This window comes from Mirounga leonina, unplaced genomic scaffold (genome assembly GCF_011800145.1).
Source record: "Mirounga leonina isolate KUSES-001 unplaced genomic scaffold, KU_Mleo_1.0 Mir_127, whole genome shotgun sequence".
NCBI lineage: Eukaryota > Metazoa > Chordata > Mammalia > Carnivora > Phocidae > Mirounga > Mirounga leonina.
The window spans coordinates 15,658,265-15,674,261 of NW_023270316.1; the positions used below are offsets into that span (position 1 = coordinate 15,658,265).

The 15,997-nt window shown below is 37.2% G+C and overlaps 1 protein-coding gene across 3 annotated transcripts in view; it reads right to left on the bottom strand.

The window, feature by feature from the left end:
- Positions 1–7,242: 7,242 nt before the first annotated feature.
- The window catches only part of GPR180 (G protein-coupled receptor 180), a 30,360-nt gene continuing 21,605 nt past the window's right edge, over positions 7,243–15,997 (bottom strand). For 2 of the 3 annotated variants that reach the window (XM_035003180.1, XM_035003182.1), the window contains 3 exons: positions 12,497–12,688; positions 10,529–10,606; positions 7,243–9,545 (listed from right to left, as the gene is read on the bottom strand). In XM_035003180.1, coding sequence (XP_034859071.1) covers positions 9,387–9,545; positions 10,529–10,606; positions 12,497–12,688 — 429 coding nt within the window. In that variant the 3' untranslated portion in view covers positions 7,243–9,386. Of the gene's footprint in view, positions 9,546–9,744; positions 10,214–10,528; positions 10,607–12,496; positions 12,689–15,997 lie in introns of those variants that run through there. The other variant, XM_035003181.1, reaches the window with a different exon arrangement.

The window sequence follows — 15,997 nt, forward strand, 5'->3', positions numbered from 1 at the left end:
GCAGGGAACAGGATGAGGTAACATTTTCCTTTCAACACAGTGCCAGGGTTTTTTGTTTGTTTTCTTTTTTAGATAGAGTGGGAGGTGGAGAGGGAGAGGGAGAGAGAATCTTAAGCAGGCTCCATGACCAGTGTGGCGCTAACATGAAGCTTGATCTTATGACCCTGAGATCATGACGAGCTGAAATCAAGAGTTGGACGCTCAACCCACTGAGTCATCCAGGCATCCCCATGGTGCCAGTTATAAAAGAGATAAATTTCCCAATTTTGGTGTTCCTTGGGGACCACATGAATCTCACTGTATGTGTAACATCTATCTAGTCTCACCACAGACTATACCTATTGTCCCAATGGACTTAGGAGTTATGTGTAACTAATGCCAACCAACAGGAAGCTCATGATATTTGCTATACTAGGAGTAACAAAGTCCTTCATCTCTGACCTAGGAGTCTCGTGTGTTCTGCAGCCTTTATGAAGTAGTAACAGGTTAACTACCTAGCTTGTAAGTATGGTAAAATATTGGAGTCTTCATAGTTCTTGACATATACTTCCCAGAGAATTGGTTATTCAATCTAAATTGTCTAGAGGACTTTTTTTTTTTTTGCAGTATTTCCTTATTGTCCTGTTAATGTCTGCCAAGTCTGATACATCCCCTTTCATGACTGATATTAGTAATTCATGTCACCCCTTTTTTTCCTTTTTCAATTTTGCTAGAAGCTTATTAATATTATTGATCTTTTCCAAGAACCAGTCATTAATTTTCTCCATGGATTTCTGTGATCAAGTTCATTGATATCTACTCTACTATTTTCTTCCTCTTGCTGCTTTGGGTTTATTTTTTATTTCCTTTTTGTTTTCTTAAGTTAAAAGCTTATTGATTCAAGACTTTTCTCCTTTTCTCTATAAGCATTTTTGTTTTTTAAAGATTTTATTTTACTTTTTAAAAAAGATTTTGAGAGAGCATGAGTGGGGGGAAGGGCAGAGGGAGAGGGACTAGCAGACTCCCTGCTCAGTGGGGAGCCTGATGCAGGGCTCAATCCCAGGACCCTGATATCATAACCTGAGCCAAAATCAGATGCTTAACTGACTGAGCCACCCAGGCACCCCCAAAGATTTTATTTTTTTTAATTTTAATCTCTACACCCAATGTGGGGCATGCACTTACAACCCTGAGATCAAGAGTTGTATGCTCTACTGACTGAGGCAGCCAGGCACCCCTCTTTATAAGCACTTAATGCTATGAATTTATTCCTAAGCAATATTATTCCTTCCATATATTTTGATATGGTGTATTTTCATTTTGTCAGTTCAAAATATATTTAGTAAGTATTGTTTTTCATGTATTTGTGGATTTTCCAGCTATGTTTTTGTTATGGATTATGATCAGAGAGCATATTGGCATAATTTCAGGTTTTTTTTAGATTTGTTATGGTTTATGACCCAGGTTATGGTCTATCTTGATGAATGGTCTGTGTGTACCTGAAAAGACTATATTATGTGCTGTTGGGCTGAGTGCTCTATAAATGTCAAGTAGATCTCATTGATGGTGTTTTTCAGTTCTGTATTGTAGCTGATTTTCTACTAGTTCTATTGATGACTGAGAGATGAGTGTTGAAGTCTCCAACTACAAATATGGGTTTGTCTATTTCTCCTTTTAGCTTTGTCAGTTTTTGCTGTATGTATTAAGATTTGCTGTTTGGTGTATACATTTAAGATTGTGAGGTCTTCTTGGTGAATCATCTCTTCTATCTTTCCATCCTTTGTTTATCCCTGGTAATTTTCATTACTCTGAAGTGTACTTTGGTATTCATACAGTCATTCCAGCTTTCATTTGATTATTGTATGCATGGGTATATCTTTCCTGTCATCTTAACATTATATTTACATTTAAGTGAGTTTCTTGTAGATGGCATACCATTGGGACATTAAAAAAAATCTATTCTGACAATCTCTGCCTCTTACTTGCTAAATTTAGAACATTTACATTTAGTGTGATTATTGATATGTTTGGATTTGGGGCTATCATTTTATTATTTGTTTTCTGCTTATTTTTGTTTTTAATTAAAAAACAAAATTTATTTTGTTTTTAATTTCCCATTTCTTCTCTTCTTTTGGGTTATTTGAACTTTTTTTTTTTAGCATTCCATTTAAATTTTCATATTGTAATTTTGACAAAACAATTGCTCTGTGTGTGTGTGTGTGTGTGTGTGTAGTTGTTGCTCTAGGGATCACAATATATATATTTAACTTTTAACAAAGTCTACTTGGAATCACATCATGGGGAATGTAGAAATCTTACTGCCATGTTACCAAAACTAACACGGTTTGAAGACATTAGCAATAAGAGGGTAAAAATGAGAGGTAAAAAAGAGAAAGGAGAGAATAAATATGATCACTATATGCAGCTGACACAATTGTTTGCCTAGAAAATACAAGCGAACCGGCTAGAAAATTATTACAACTTTTAGGAGAATTCAGTTAGATTGGAAGCAAAATTAAAATACAGAAATCAACAGGCTTCATGTGTTAAATAACAGCCATTTGCAAGATACAATGAAAGAAAACACTAAAATATCCAGAGGGTATCATGAAATGTATAAGGTCTATATAAGGAAGTCCTTAAAACATGACTGACAAACACATGTTCACATTAAAGAAATAGAAAGGTATTTCATACCAGTTTTTTAGATCACTCTGAGAGCAACCACAGGTTCAGTTAATGAAATGCTTTGCTAAGGAGCCGAAAAGATCAGCAACCATCTGTGGGATTAACATCCAACATGTTAAGGAAGTCAAATCTCCCTAAATTGATAAAGAAATTTAATTCACTAAACTAAAAATAGTAAGCAAGATTTTTCATTGGAAAATCAGAAAAGTTGATTCTAAAGTTCATATAAGAAACCAGTAGGGGGGCACCTGGGTGGCTCAGTCGTTAAGCATCTACCTTCGGCTCAGGTCATGATCCCAGGGTCCTGGGATCGAGCCCCGCATCGGGCTCCCTGCTCTGCAGGAAGCCTGCTTCTCCCTCTCCCAATCCCCCTGCTTGTGTTCCCTCTCTCGCTGTGTCTCTCTCTGTCAAATAAATAAATAAAAAATCTTAAAAAAAATAGGTATAATCATAAAAATTGTAAAAGAAGAGCAAGAGCACTAACAGGTAACTCTCCCTACCAGACAGTATGGCATATTTTAAAGCTACAATAATTGAAATGGTGTGGTTCTAGATCATGAACCAAACAGTTCACCGGAACAGCCTTAAGTCCAGAAATAGACTAGCAACAAATCGATAAGGAAAAGGTAGAATACACAATCTATGATGTTGTAAAGGTGGGCAATCATCTGAAAAAAATTAAGTTGGATCCCTAGTTTATTTTTATAGCAAAATAAATTCCAGGTGGATCAAAACTTTAAACATACGAAGGACCAACTGAATCACTGGCCACAAGGCTGAACTTAATCTCCAGTGCCTCTTCCCTCCCCAGGGGTCAGGCTGCTATCACTGCGACTCAAAGGCCCAACTTTCTAATCACAAGGTTGGTCTTTCCGGTGTGGCCAGTCTTCATCCTGAGTCATCTCATTAGAATAAACTATCAGATCCACCATGAATAACAAAGACACTTCTCACACTCAGGAAACTCCAAGGATTTACATCCTGGGAAGGTGGGGGTGGGCTGTGGTGCTGGGAAGAGGGCAAGAGGGCCAGGCAAATTTTTTATTCATTTTATTCCTGTTTAGAAGCTACCTGTAATAGCAAAAGAGTGGAAACCAACACTGTCCAGTGACAGAGAACCGATTTTAAAAAATTAAAATACACCTATATAATGGGGTTCTATGTGGCCAATGAAAAAAAATGGAGTAATTCTGTAGATAGGGATACAGCATAAACTGCTGAATGTGCAAAACATTGTGTATGGTATACTATAATCTGTGTTTCATATATATGTGTGTGCTTATATATATAGGAGGCCATCCGGAAGAATAAACAAGAAACTGATAGCAGAGGTTGGATCCAAGGAAAGGAAATGGATGGCTGAAAGAACTTTTTACCCTTTTCAACCTTCTGATTTTTGCACAACATGCATACATTACCTGTTTGAGAATAAAACATTACAATGTATTTGCACATTTCTCTGAGGATACTGAACATAACGTTTAGTAATTTATAATTTAATCTACTAAGAGCCATTGTCGTAAGTTATATTGAACAATAAGGCTCTAAGAGTCTATTCAGGCACACAGAGCTGTTTTCATCCACACTAAATGACCCCAGACTCCTGTGATATGAGTTACTGTCATTTTTAATTTTTCTGACTTCTCCCAGCTACTTCTCACTACCATCAACCTTCTTCCTCTAGTTGACTCAAACTTTTTACATTGGTGCTTTTAGTTGTTGTGGGCTAAGAAACAAGGCACATGGTCCTAATACTATATAGAGGAAAACTGCCTCCTTGACAACTTGAGGAAGCCTCTCATAATTGGTGAGTTTTAGAGATTAAACTTCCTAACAACTACATGACTACGCAAGATTTTTACAAATTCTTGGTTCCATGTAATTGAATAAAGAACAGACAAGGCATTATTTTAAGCCATTACGGGAAGTCCTATGATTTAATTAACACTATATTGCTAAGTACATGCCTGAAACTTTTTCAAAATTGCTTTCATTCATTAATTCAAGAAATACTTTTGAGCATCTAATGTGCATCAGGGAATGTTCGAGGTGCTAGGGATACACCCAATGAATACAGACATGGGCCAAACTTCCTCAGAATTTACACTCTGAGGAGAGAGGCAGCAGGCAGAGATAAAAGTGGTAAGTACTGTAACAAGAAAAGGGGAAATGCGATGGAGTAGTTAGGACAGGGTAGCACCATAGAAAGGGTATCGATCAGTCAGCAGCTGATCAGAGAAGAACCACTAGGATATCACACACACATACACCATTTTAATATATAAAATAATACATAAAATAAGGGACTATAGGAGGCTGTTCTTTTGTGTCAGGCAGGTGGGAGGGAAGATGGGTGTGAAGTGGGGGAAACGAAAACATACTGGGACCTGCCAGGGTAAGTAGAACCCATGGGGATTCATGCCAGTCTCTCACTGCCTCCAAGCCTCCAATCTCAATGACGGGGCTGTGCTGCAGAACCTGGCACCCTTTGTCACAGAGTGAAACACGCACCTGGCCAGGGAGAAAATAAAGGAGGTGATCAAGTAGGAGCTGCCGTTCCTGTGTGCCTGCTTGTTGGCCCACAGACCAAAAAGATAAGCCAGCAGATAAGCAATAATGTGGGTGAGCTGCAAAAATGCATGGCCTGCTTGGACCTTTCAATTATAAAAAGAAGCTGGATCTGGCTACTTAACTTCTGCCTTCTATATCTCACACCACCCATCTCTTGTGACCCACACTATCCTAAAATTATGCAGGGAGAATTAAGAGGAACGTATCTCCAGCTTAGCCCCATAGGCACTATATAAAGCCACTACAGACGGTCAAGTCTCTGAAAGATATTGGAGCCGAGAACCTGGGGGGTGAGGAGGATTCAGCCATACAATCACGCCAAGACTTGGAGGAAAGTATTCCAGGCAGAAGAAGTAGTTACTGCAAAGCCCTGAGGCAGTGATATAAATGAGGTATTTTTTAATGATGAGGCTGGAGTATGGTGAGAGGGAGAGTGGTACAAAATGAGATCAGAGATAAGAGGCAGGGACCAGATCACGTGGGGCCTTGTAGACCACGGTAATGAGCATGGATCACTTTTTTTCTAAGTGCAATGGGAAGCAAATGGAGAGTTTTTAACAAGCCAGTAGTAGTTTGATCAGATTTATATTTTTTTAACTTTATTTTAAAATAATTTCAAACTTAAAAAGAGGCATAAGATTAGCACGAAGAATTCCATTATCCAACTGATTTCCCTTCCCTTTGCAGAGAATGGGCTTTGGTGGGCAGTGCCACTCCTTTCTAGGACTCCTCCATCTCCTGGTGTCCTACATGAACAACACTCCTACAGGGCAATGTGCATGATGCCCTGGGGGTTGTGCAGAAAAGGCTGCCCAAGTGTGGAGGCAGGAATATTCTTTCGAGGAGTACCGCAAGGAGTTCAGGCCAGTGTGCTTCCACAGTAGTTTGCAGATTTCACAGGAAAACCAATCTTGTTATCTGTCTCAATTCTTGACTTCATGTTGGAATAAAAACCAGTATTACCTCTTAGATCTGGTCTCAAATTGATTGGTTACTGCATTACTTCTCAAAAACAAACAGAAAATCTCACAGATTTGACACCACGGAAGCTATTTAAAGAGAATGTTAGGGCGCCTGGGTGGCTCAGTCGTTAAGCGTCTGCCTTCGGCTCAGGTCATGATCCCAGGGTCCTGGGATCGAGTCCCACATCGGGCTCCCTGCTCAGCGGGAAGCCTGCTTCTCCCTCTCCCACTCCCCCTGCTTGTGTTCCTGCTCTCGCTATCTGTCAAATAAATAAATAAAAATCTTAAAAAAAAAAAAAAAGAATGTTACACAAATAATTCCAGATTTCCTAAGAATTTCTAGGGAATAGGCACAGCCTCCTAAGGGAAACAGGCTGAAGGGCCACCGTTCATGTTGAGGTATATATTCCAGTCTCTACATTATAATTGGCCTCAGACTTACAGATCTTGTCTTTTCAATAGACTTGGCTTACAAGTTGCGACCACAGAAAACCTTCCTAAAACAAGCTCTTCTGCCTAGATTCTCTCTCCCTCTAGCTGAAAGCCAAGGTTCAAATATTGAAATGTGCTGAGGTGCACACTTACAGAGAGATACACAAGCTCATTTCTGGCTCCGGTACAATTCCGGTTTAACATTAAATCAACTAAAATTAACTATGGATAGCCATGCCTTTTCACTAAAAGCATACACACCTAATAGGTGCTCATTAAATCATGAGGGTAAAAAGTAGAAAAGTGAAAGAGAAGTCTGGTGCATTTAGAGAAATCATTTCTTCTTATACTCAGTTAAAGGGGATCTCTGCTAGCACAATAGGGCTCAGTGACGAGAGTAAGTGCCTGATGCACAACAGACATTTAGTTAAGTAGGAGCTAATATTACATGTGTCAATAAAAGTAAGTATCTTCTACACCTTCCTAAGAAAAGAAACAAAATGCTTCTGAAAAAAAGAAAAAAAAGAGCTCTGCACACAACCATTCATCTTCTTTAAGGAAAAAATGTAAAAATAGATTTTAAAAAAGCATGATCTGACAGAAAGAAAAGTAGGAAAGTTTTGATCTTTAATGAGAGTTTGCAGTATATGCTTATCCTTCCAGGCTCTGAGCCGACAGAGCTCCATGCAAACATTCAGCAAGAGAAGAGTGGATGCTGTGCTGTGACTTACGGACTATAAATTTTCAGCTCTGATTACTAAATTTATTAACAATGTCTTATACGTTATTCATTAATTATTAACAACTGTTTTCCTTCATTTAACAATGGCTCTTGAATAACAAAATAATCAAATTCAACCATAAATTAAAAAATAATAAAGTAAAAAAAAAAAGACCTGTTAAGAGTTTCATATATGCAAGCGCAGTAACACATTTCATGTATTTGGATTACAGTTTCTATGTTCTTTGTGTAAAGTAACAGAAAAATTGTTCCCTATTTCTACTGGTGCCAAGTTCATAAAATTTATGAAAAGGCTTCCCCTTTTTTATTCTGCTTAATTCACTGTACCTCAGTTGAACACAACAGACAGTACCTGGGGTTATGAGTGAGATGTGGTTAAAAGGAAGGGTCATGATCACACAACAGATCATGTAAACCTAAAATATACCTCAGACTTCTTAGAGGTAACATGTAGCCCTCATTTATTAAATAACTTACAAAGAACCGTTAAAGGATGATTTAACGAGCAGGCTGACCTCTGTCACCTCTGTCACTCATGAACATATATATTTTGCCTTTAAAATGAAACAGAATACTGTTCATTTCCAATGAGACTAGGTGTAAGGTAAGAACAAAGATGAAGCCATAGGTACTTTAAAGTTATGCTGTGTTATTTTAACTATTTAATTAAAAACTTTAATTACCAGATCAGCACACCATTTCTTGCTTAAAAATGTAATACCTTTGGAAGTAGATAAAAAATATAAAAAAAATAAGCCAGATGTAAAAATGAAAAGGCCTGAACAGCATGACACACAGAAACAGAATAATTTCCAATCAGTGACTACTAACGGGAATACTCATTTTATACAGCAGGTATTGACAACCACTTAGCAATTCCTTACACAGGCACTTGATAGAGTATTTTGTCGCTAGCATACTCAATACTGGGGCATCACATACACAAAAAAATATGGCTTTATTACAAAGGATTCAAGATGGCAACTACTTAGAATCCAGTGCCAACACGGATTATAACAAATCCAGTGAGTATTTTGTTTTTCAATTATTCATAGAAAATTTAATCCTGATTAAGTATCCTTGGGCAGGAATTCATGGATAGTTGATGACTGAAACCAACATTTATGTGAAATGCTTCTGTTAATTTAATCTGTGTATACGGCTTAATTATGATTGGGGATTCAATGTAAGAGAAATGAATTATATCAGGATTAAAATTTTAGTACCGTATCATATAGTACGTTTTTCTTCTTTCTTTTTAAACACGTTACCCTGCTTGTCCCTTCACCTAAGTGCTCAGATTTTAAAACTCTTCATAAGGAACAACCAATGTAATGTATCTAAGCTTTATTTTTCATAAACTATCTGTCAAAAACCCTTTGCTAATCAAGCCAGAACCTGAACTAGAGCCAAAAGCGATCGAAGAAAATGGAGAAGCACCCCACACATAAATAAACAAAAACTTATTCATTTAGCTATAAATATATTTTACATTCACATTCTGAAGTAATTTCATTTTCAATTCCTTTAAACTCCAATATGAAATGCATTTTCCTTAAAGCATAAGAAGAAGCAGTTTTTAATCAGTGCATTACACTGATTTCATAATTGGAGTTAGTTTAGATATGCATAAGCAAGTAATCATTTAACTGATTACTTTTTATAGGACTATCAAACCTGAGTTAACTATTGATATAAGATGAGGCATTACAAGTGGTGAATCTCTTACCAAAATATCATATAATTCTTTTTCATCTTAATTTCCACAGAGAAATTGCATAAGTCACCTTATAACAACACACTTCCTTGAAAGTTTATTAAGCATATTTCAAAACATTTCATTTATTACCTTTTTTCAGTTTGATACTGCTTAAATGCAGTTGTATAAATAACATGCTCTGCCTTCTTTGTTCAATTTTTCATACCAAAAGTATGAAAAAAAAAAGTCACTGTATTTGGATCCTTATTGCACTCTTAAATCAATTCACTTTTCCTTTAAAGAAAATCAAGTATCAGAAGTGAGGCCGACTTTTGTGCCCAGATGATATGGTCAGTGGTAGTGTTACTGAAGAAAGTGAAGAAACTTCCCAGTATAAACTGTGGGACAGAAAGAGTCTGTAGAGTATAACCATGGAAACAGACTGGCAAAGGATAACACCTATTGTAATAACCTGAAAAGAAAAGAAAGGGAATGCTTTTACTGCATGCCAAAACAGACAAATTACATTCAATTTATCAGGAGCCTATATACTTCCCATTTACATACAAAACACATATGTAGGTATCCTGCTCTATCCTCTATCTTTACCATGGGTACATTTTATTAAAGAAATTTTCAATAGGAAATATGACTGATGTTCAGAACTGTAATTGTTCAAAGGCAAAATTTATTGAACAGTTAAGTTTACAGACTCCAAAATAAGACACATTCAGTTTGCTAAACCATTCTCTCCTCAGGTGCACACGCTACAGAAAGTGGTAAGAAAAATCAGGTTCCTGGCTAATCTGGTAAGAGGAAAGCAGGCCCCACCTGAATCCTGAAAAGTATTCTAAAAGCCCTTTCAAATGTTCTCAAGTTGCTTCTTTAGTTTTGCAGACTACCTTCCTATCTATTTACCCTTTGCAGACACCTCAGGTCCAAGAGCCCCCTGCGCGTTCAAGCCCACACAGTGTCGCTTGTAAGAGGTGGCTGGCAGAGCTTGCTGAAATGATGGCGCCGGTGACCTGAGAAGGCAGGGCTCAACACCATCCCGTGGGGCCCCTCGAGCGTGGCGCTCCAGTCCGCAGTCTGTAAAGCAGCTAGACTGATTTTTCATAAATCTGTCTTGACTTGTAACCACTGTGTCATACAAAAATTGAATCAATTGTTCGTAACAAAGATGGATTATGGATTGTCTAATTTATAAAACAGTATTATGAAATAGGCTGAAATAATAAAAGTGATTTTCATCCTTTTTTAATTAACTAAAATTAAACATTTTTCTTTTATATTTTGAAGTTCTTATTTATATACTCACCAGTTCAATTATTTTGCTTCAAAGTTTTGTTTTAAAGAATTCAGAAAACCTGATCAGTGGATAAATAGGGCTTTTCTACTTTAATAATTTCTCAATAAAGACAACAAAAACCTACTGTGATCATGTATATTACTTACCTTATCTCTTTGGTAGTCACTAAAAATGACAGAAATACATGCAAGACCTGGATGGCATAAAAACCACAAGATACAGCCCTGAAACAAATGACAAATAAGTCAAATGAGTACAGCTGTATGTTTATTTCCAGAATGTGCCAGATAAAAAACATTACTAACCTATTTAGGAGGTCCTGATTGACCTCAATTGGTCTTTAGAAGTTCTACCTAATAAAATGTAAAAATAAATTTGCTATTGCTATGATAGTATTTTGTTTCTAATCAAATGCGGATTTTAAATTTTGCATTTGTAAATCTCTTATATGTACACATTTTAATATACTACAGTGTATATATTACAAATTTAAACATGAAAATACATTAATATAAGCAACATCAAAAACTGAGAAAAGCAAGGTACAAATGTGCAATATTCCTATAAAAAGAAAAAAAAAAAGAACGCACAATCGTATTTGCATGTAGAGATACACAAAGAAATTCTGTAAGAATACCCGAAACACTGAGTAATAGTGGTGGCCCGTCCGCAGGTTAGTATATGAGAGTGGAACTGGGCAAGTAAGAATGGGAAATTTTTTAGCATTATACTCTTCAAGCATCTCTTTTCTATTTCTCCAAGAATGGCCATGTTTTTCTTTTCCAAAATTAAATTTGAAGTAAAAGAACAAGTTAATAAATAGTAGCTGTTGAGATGCTCAGTACATTGAAGATAAAGGAAAAAACAAGATGTAAAAAAAAAAAATGTGTTTAGCATGCTACTGTTTGTGTAAATATGGAGGGAAATACACAGGAATATTTAAAATTCTCTAGAAAGGTAAGTTAGGAATTAAGAGCAGTGATTATATGAGGAGATAATAACTGAGTAGATGGGAGAGAAGTAAAAAATACTTTTGGTTCTTTTTAAATACTTTCAGATGTTTGAACCCATTTAAAAAGTTAAATTAAAACATATAAAAATAATTTCCTTAAGTTCAAGAAAAAAGTTTGGACCAATTTTAAACACAGAATAAAACAGGAAATGTAGTTTGAAAACATCTTAAATATATATTATCTTTCCAAACAAAAAGCACTCCCATCCCTGTGAAAAATTAAAAAGCAAAGTGGCATTTTCTTGCCTGTCTGGTACTCAGAAAGCTGAAGTGGGTTCCTGGGGCTGCAGGAGCAGCTTTAAAATGCTGAACGCTGGGAATAAGGAATCTGGCCCTCCTTCCACAGCCGCCTTGGAATGCGGAGCACTGCGCACCTGGGTTGGGGGGATGCTGACGAACAGCTTATCTGAATGCCGTTCTGAGGTGCCAGGATGAAGGTGTACGGATTCTCTCAATCTGACAGAAAAATAGAACCTTCCGGGGAGGTAGGCTCCTGCAGTGTTACTACCCCGACTTCTCTCATCTTTTCTTTTGTTAAATGGGTAAAGAAAAGAAATCAAATTTGCTTTGAGATCCCACTTGTATAAGAAGGACATAGAACGGAGGAATAAAGTCAATGTGACCTCACACGGAGGTACTGAAATGGCTGAAACACAGTATGTCCTCAGCCTCCTGCTTCATCTGACTTATGCTAAAGACAGCTCCTCATGGTTAGAAAACACTGCATAACTCTGATGGTAACAGTTCATAATTAGTAAGTGTTTTCTGAGAAATGTAAACTGTTTTCTAATTTAATTTTTTAAAAACTCTGATACTACAGGAAAAAAATGTGAAATTCCTATTGATAAAGAAATTATGATCCAGGCAACCGACCTACCTAAGATTACATGGAAACTATTATTCCACAGGTTCTGTAAAATGAGATAATATCATTTACATCTCATAGGTTGTAAAGATTAAATGAGTTAAAGCACATAAAGGGCATATCTTAGTGCTCCAGCACATCATAAAAACCAACATTAGCACGGGGTTGCTCAACCTCCCCAAAACAGCAGAACAAACGTGATAAGCAGAAGAAGCCATTTTCTACCCAAACCCATACTTTGGCAAACGTGATGTAAAACTCCCTTTTTAGCGTGCTTCTCTCCACTGTGATGATCTGGTAGAGTCCACAGCCTAATGACAATGCTAGGCAAATCCTTAAAATGATTAGCAAGATCCCTGCTAAGTTGTGATGTGAATGGTAGTTGTGAGGACTGGTATCTTCAAACTGTTCCCAAAGTAGCAAAATACTCTGCAAAATACAATATTACATTTAGAGAAAAAAAATCCTGTCTACTCATACATACTTTGTCAACTCTTTTCAAACATCCCCTTAAAGAGTATATAAACATTCCTAAGAGGTTCTAAGATTTACCAGACTATAAAGGTTGTTGACTAATAAAGCACAGGCATCAGGGATAGACTTTTCCTCTGTGATACCCTAAGCTAGAGAAAAGGGATTTTTATCAAATAAGACCACACACAAAAGATAAAAAGTGCAATTGTGACCACGATTCAAGTAAGACATCTCTAAGGATGAAAATAAGTTGAAGGGGCGCCTGGGTGGCTCAGTCGTTAAGCGTCTGCCTTCAGCTCAGGTCATGATCCCAGGGTCCTGGGATCGAGCCCCGCATCGGGCTCCCTGCTCGGCGGGAAGCCTGCTTCTCCCTCTCCCACTCCCCCTGCTTGTGTTCCCTCTCTCGCCGGGTCTCTCTCTGTCAAATAAATAAATAAAATCTTTAAAAAAAAAAAGAAAATAAGTTGAAAATACTAAGAGAAGAAACCCGAACTTTCTTCTAAATCTCTCTTCCTTCAGCACCATATTAGGAATCAATGTATTCAAGCCCCTTATCTCAGGATAACTCTGAAATATCTCAGTATCTTCTGTAATCCAGAAGGGAACAAGTCAGAATTGTTGATTTCAGATGTCACTCCCCAGGGTAAAGGGAACTGTGTGTGTGTGTGTGTACTTCTTTTTGAGTGTGAGAGAGAGAATATGAGTACTTGCGCACGCACAAGCAGTGGGGAGGGGCAGAGGGAGAGGGAGAGAAACCCCAAGCAGGTTCCACACCCAGTGTGGAGCCAGACAGAGAGCTCAAACCCAGGACCCTGAGAGCATGACCTGAGCTGAAATCAAGAGTCGGACCCTTAACTGACTGAACCACCCAGGTGCCCTGAAGAAGACTATATTTTTAATATTCACTATAAGCAACCAGGTTATTTATGAATAACCAGTAGTTACTCATCCTTTTGTTTGTTGACTTCCTTTCCCCATATTGTTACCATTAAAGTAAAAAGCTCAGCAATTCCTCATTAGCTGTTGTTTATTGCTATTCAATGGAAACACATTCCTTCCATCTCTACCAAACGTCAATCACAAATTACCATAATGTTTTTGCCATCACACGTCAGTAGCCATGTGTTTCCTTCATCTGCCAACTCAGCCCTCAGAATGGTCTGCAGCGGCTTCCAAAGAATTCAGATCAAAACTCCGTCATTAAATCCAATTCTTAGGCTTTATGGGGTTTGTCAGCAACCCCTTCCTCTTCTCACTCTCAAATCTTCCATCCTGGTCTTACTCCTACTACCATGCTCAACAGCTGAACTCCTCTGTCATCCTGGACAAGTGCGTTTCCTTCTTAGGCTGAATATTTGCTCTCCATTACTGAAGGGCTACTTCTTCACCCCCCCCAAATTATTATACCCTCACAATTCCTTAACCTCTATTTTTTTTTTTTTTTTAAGATTTTATTTATTTGCGAGAGAGAGAATGAGAGACAGAGAGCATGAGAGGGAGGAGGGTCAGAGGGAGAAGCAGACTCCCTGCTGAGCAGGGAGCCCGATGCGGGACTCGATCCCGGGACTCCAGGATCATGACCTGAGCTGAAGGCAGTTGCTTAACCAACTGAGCCACCCAGGCGCCCCCTTAACCTCTATTTTTAAACTTAACTTTTGCAATAAGGACGTGCTATTGTACAACTACTATCTCCTGATATCTATGTGAGGTGATGGATATGTTAACTAGCCTGATTTTGGTGAACAATCACTTCACAACGTATACATATACCAAAACATCAAGCTGTATATCTTAATATGTACAATTTCTATTTGTTAATTATACCCCAATAAAGCCAATAAAAACCCTGTCACTTCCCATGATTCACATTTTTACAGATTCAAACTCCACATTTTCAGATGTGTATATAACATGTGACCTGTGGAAAATACGCATGTATTTATGTAGTTGCGTGCACCTTGCCTGGGTGGTTGCTGAGGACCAGGGCCGTGTCTCATGTATTCTTCCCAGATGCTTACATAAACTCTAGATTAGTGTCATCATCTCAGTTCTTATTTGTCTATGATAATGGGTTAAAATTACAATGAAATAATGAAAATTCAATTTTAAAAAAAGCTATTTATTGAGAAATGAGAATTTAACCCAACATTAACACTACTCTCCATAAGCCCTGGATCAAAAACATCAAGTCGGTAGAATCTTGCCCTTATTTTAATCACTTCTAATTCAGTTGTCATTAGCCCTTTGTTCTAATGCCTTAGAAAGGCATTATTTGCTAACTCAATATCACCACCTGTGATATGGTCTCTTTCTAACTCAATCATGAAATTCAATATACCTATTTCACTTAGCACCTACTACACTAAATACATACAATGAGTATAAAGATGAATAAAGCACAGGACTTATACTTCATTAATGAATTTTTCACTTTATTTAATGCATTAAAACTTAAGATTATAATGTCCTTTGTAGAGCCCACATATATATTTCATTTTCATCTATAGCTAATGATGGTCACAAGCTCAGTATAAATTTTTGTTTATACTTTCCTTAATAATTTTTATAAAATCCATTGCACATAGGCATATGGAGGTCCTAGAAGAGAAGAAAACGAATAAAAAAAGGCTAAGAGAACTAAATTTTCTAAAAGATTAAATTTGATTTTGGATTTTTCAAAAACTAGATCCCGTTCTTTCTCATTCTGTATTCTGCTTTTTCATTAACCTCAGATATTCATTTGAATTCTTTCCTGTATAAGGTAACAGAACTGGACCTAAAAAAAAAGTCCTTGCCCCTGGATGAATCTCAAATTCACTGATTCACTCATTTAAAATGTTGAGTTCTTACTATGTGTTAGAAAATATGAAAGAAAGCTATTAAGTAGGAAATAAGAATCTATCCTAATATTAAGCATTCTGCATATTTTTAAATAAACTGATTGTGAAAGCTCAAGTTCAAGTAAATTACAACTAAATTCTGCAATCTACATATACCAGCACTCGGAAGATTACAGGTTATTTGATCTATCACTCTTTATTTTTTTAAGATTTTATTTATTTATTTGACAGAGAGATAGAGAGAGCACAAGTAAGTTGAGAGCCAGGCAGAGGGGGAGGAAGAAGCAGACTCTCTGCCGAGCAGGGAGCCCAACGGGGGGCTCAATCACAGGACCCTGGGATCATGACCTGAGCCGAAGGCAGGCAGCCACTTAACCAACTGAGGCACACAGGCGCCCCAGATCTATCACTCTTTAAATTCATT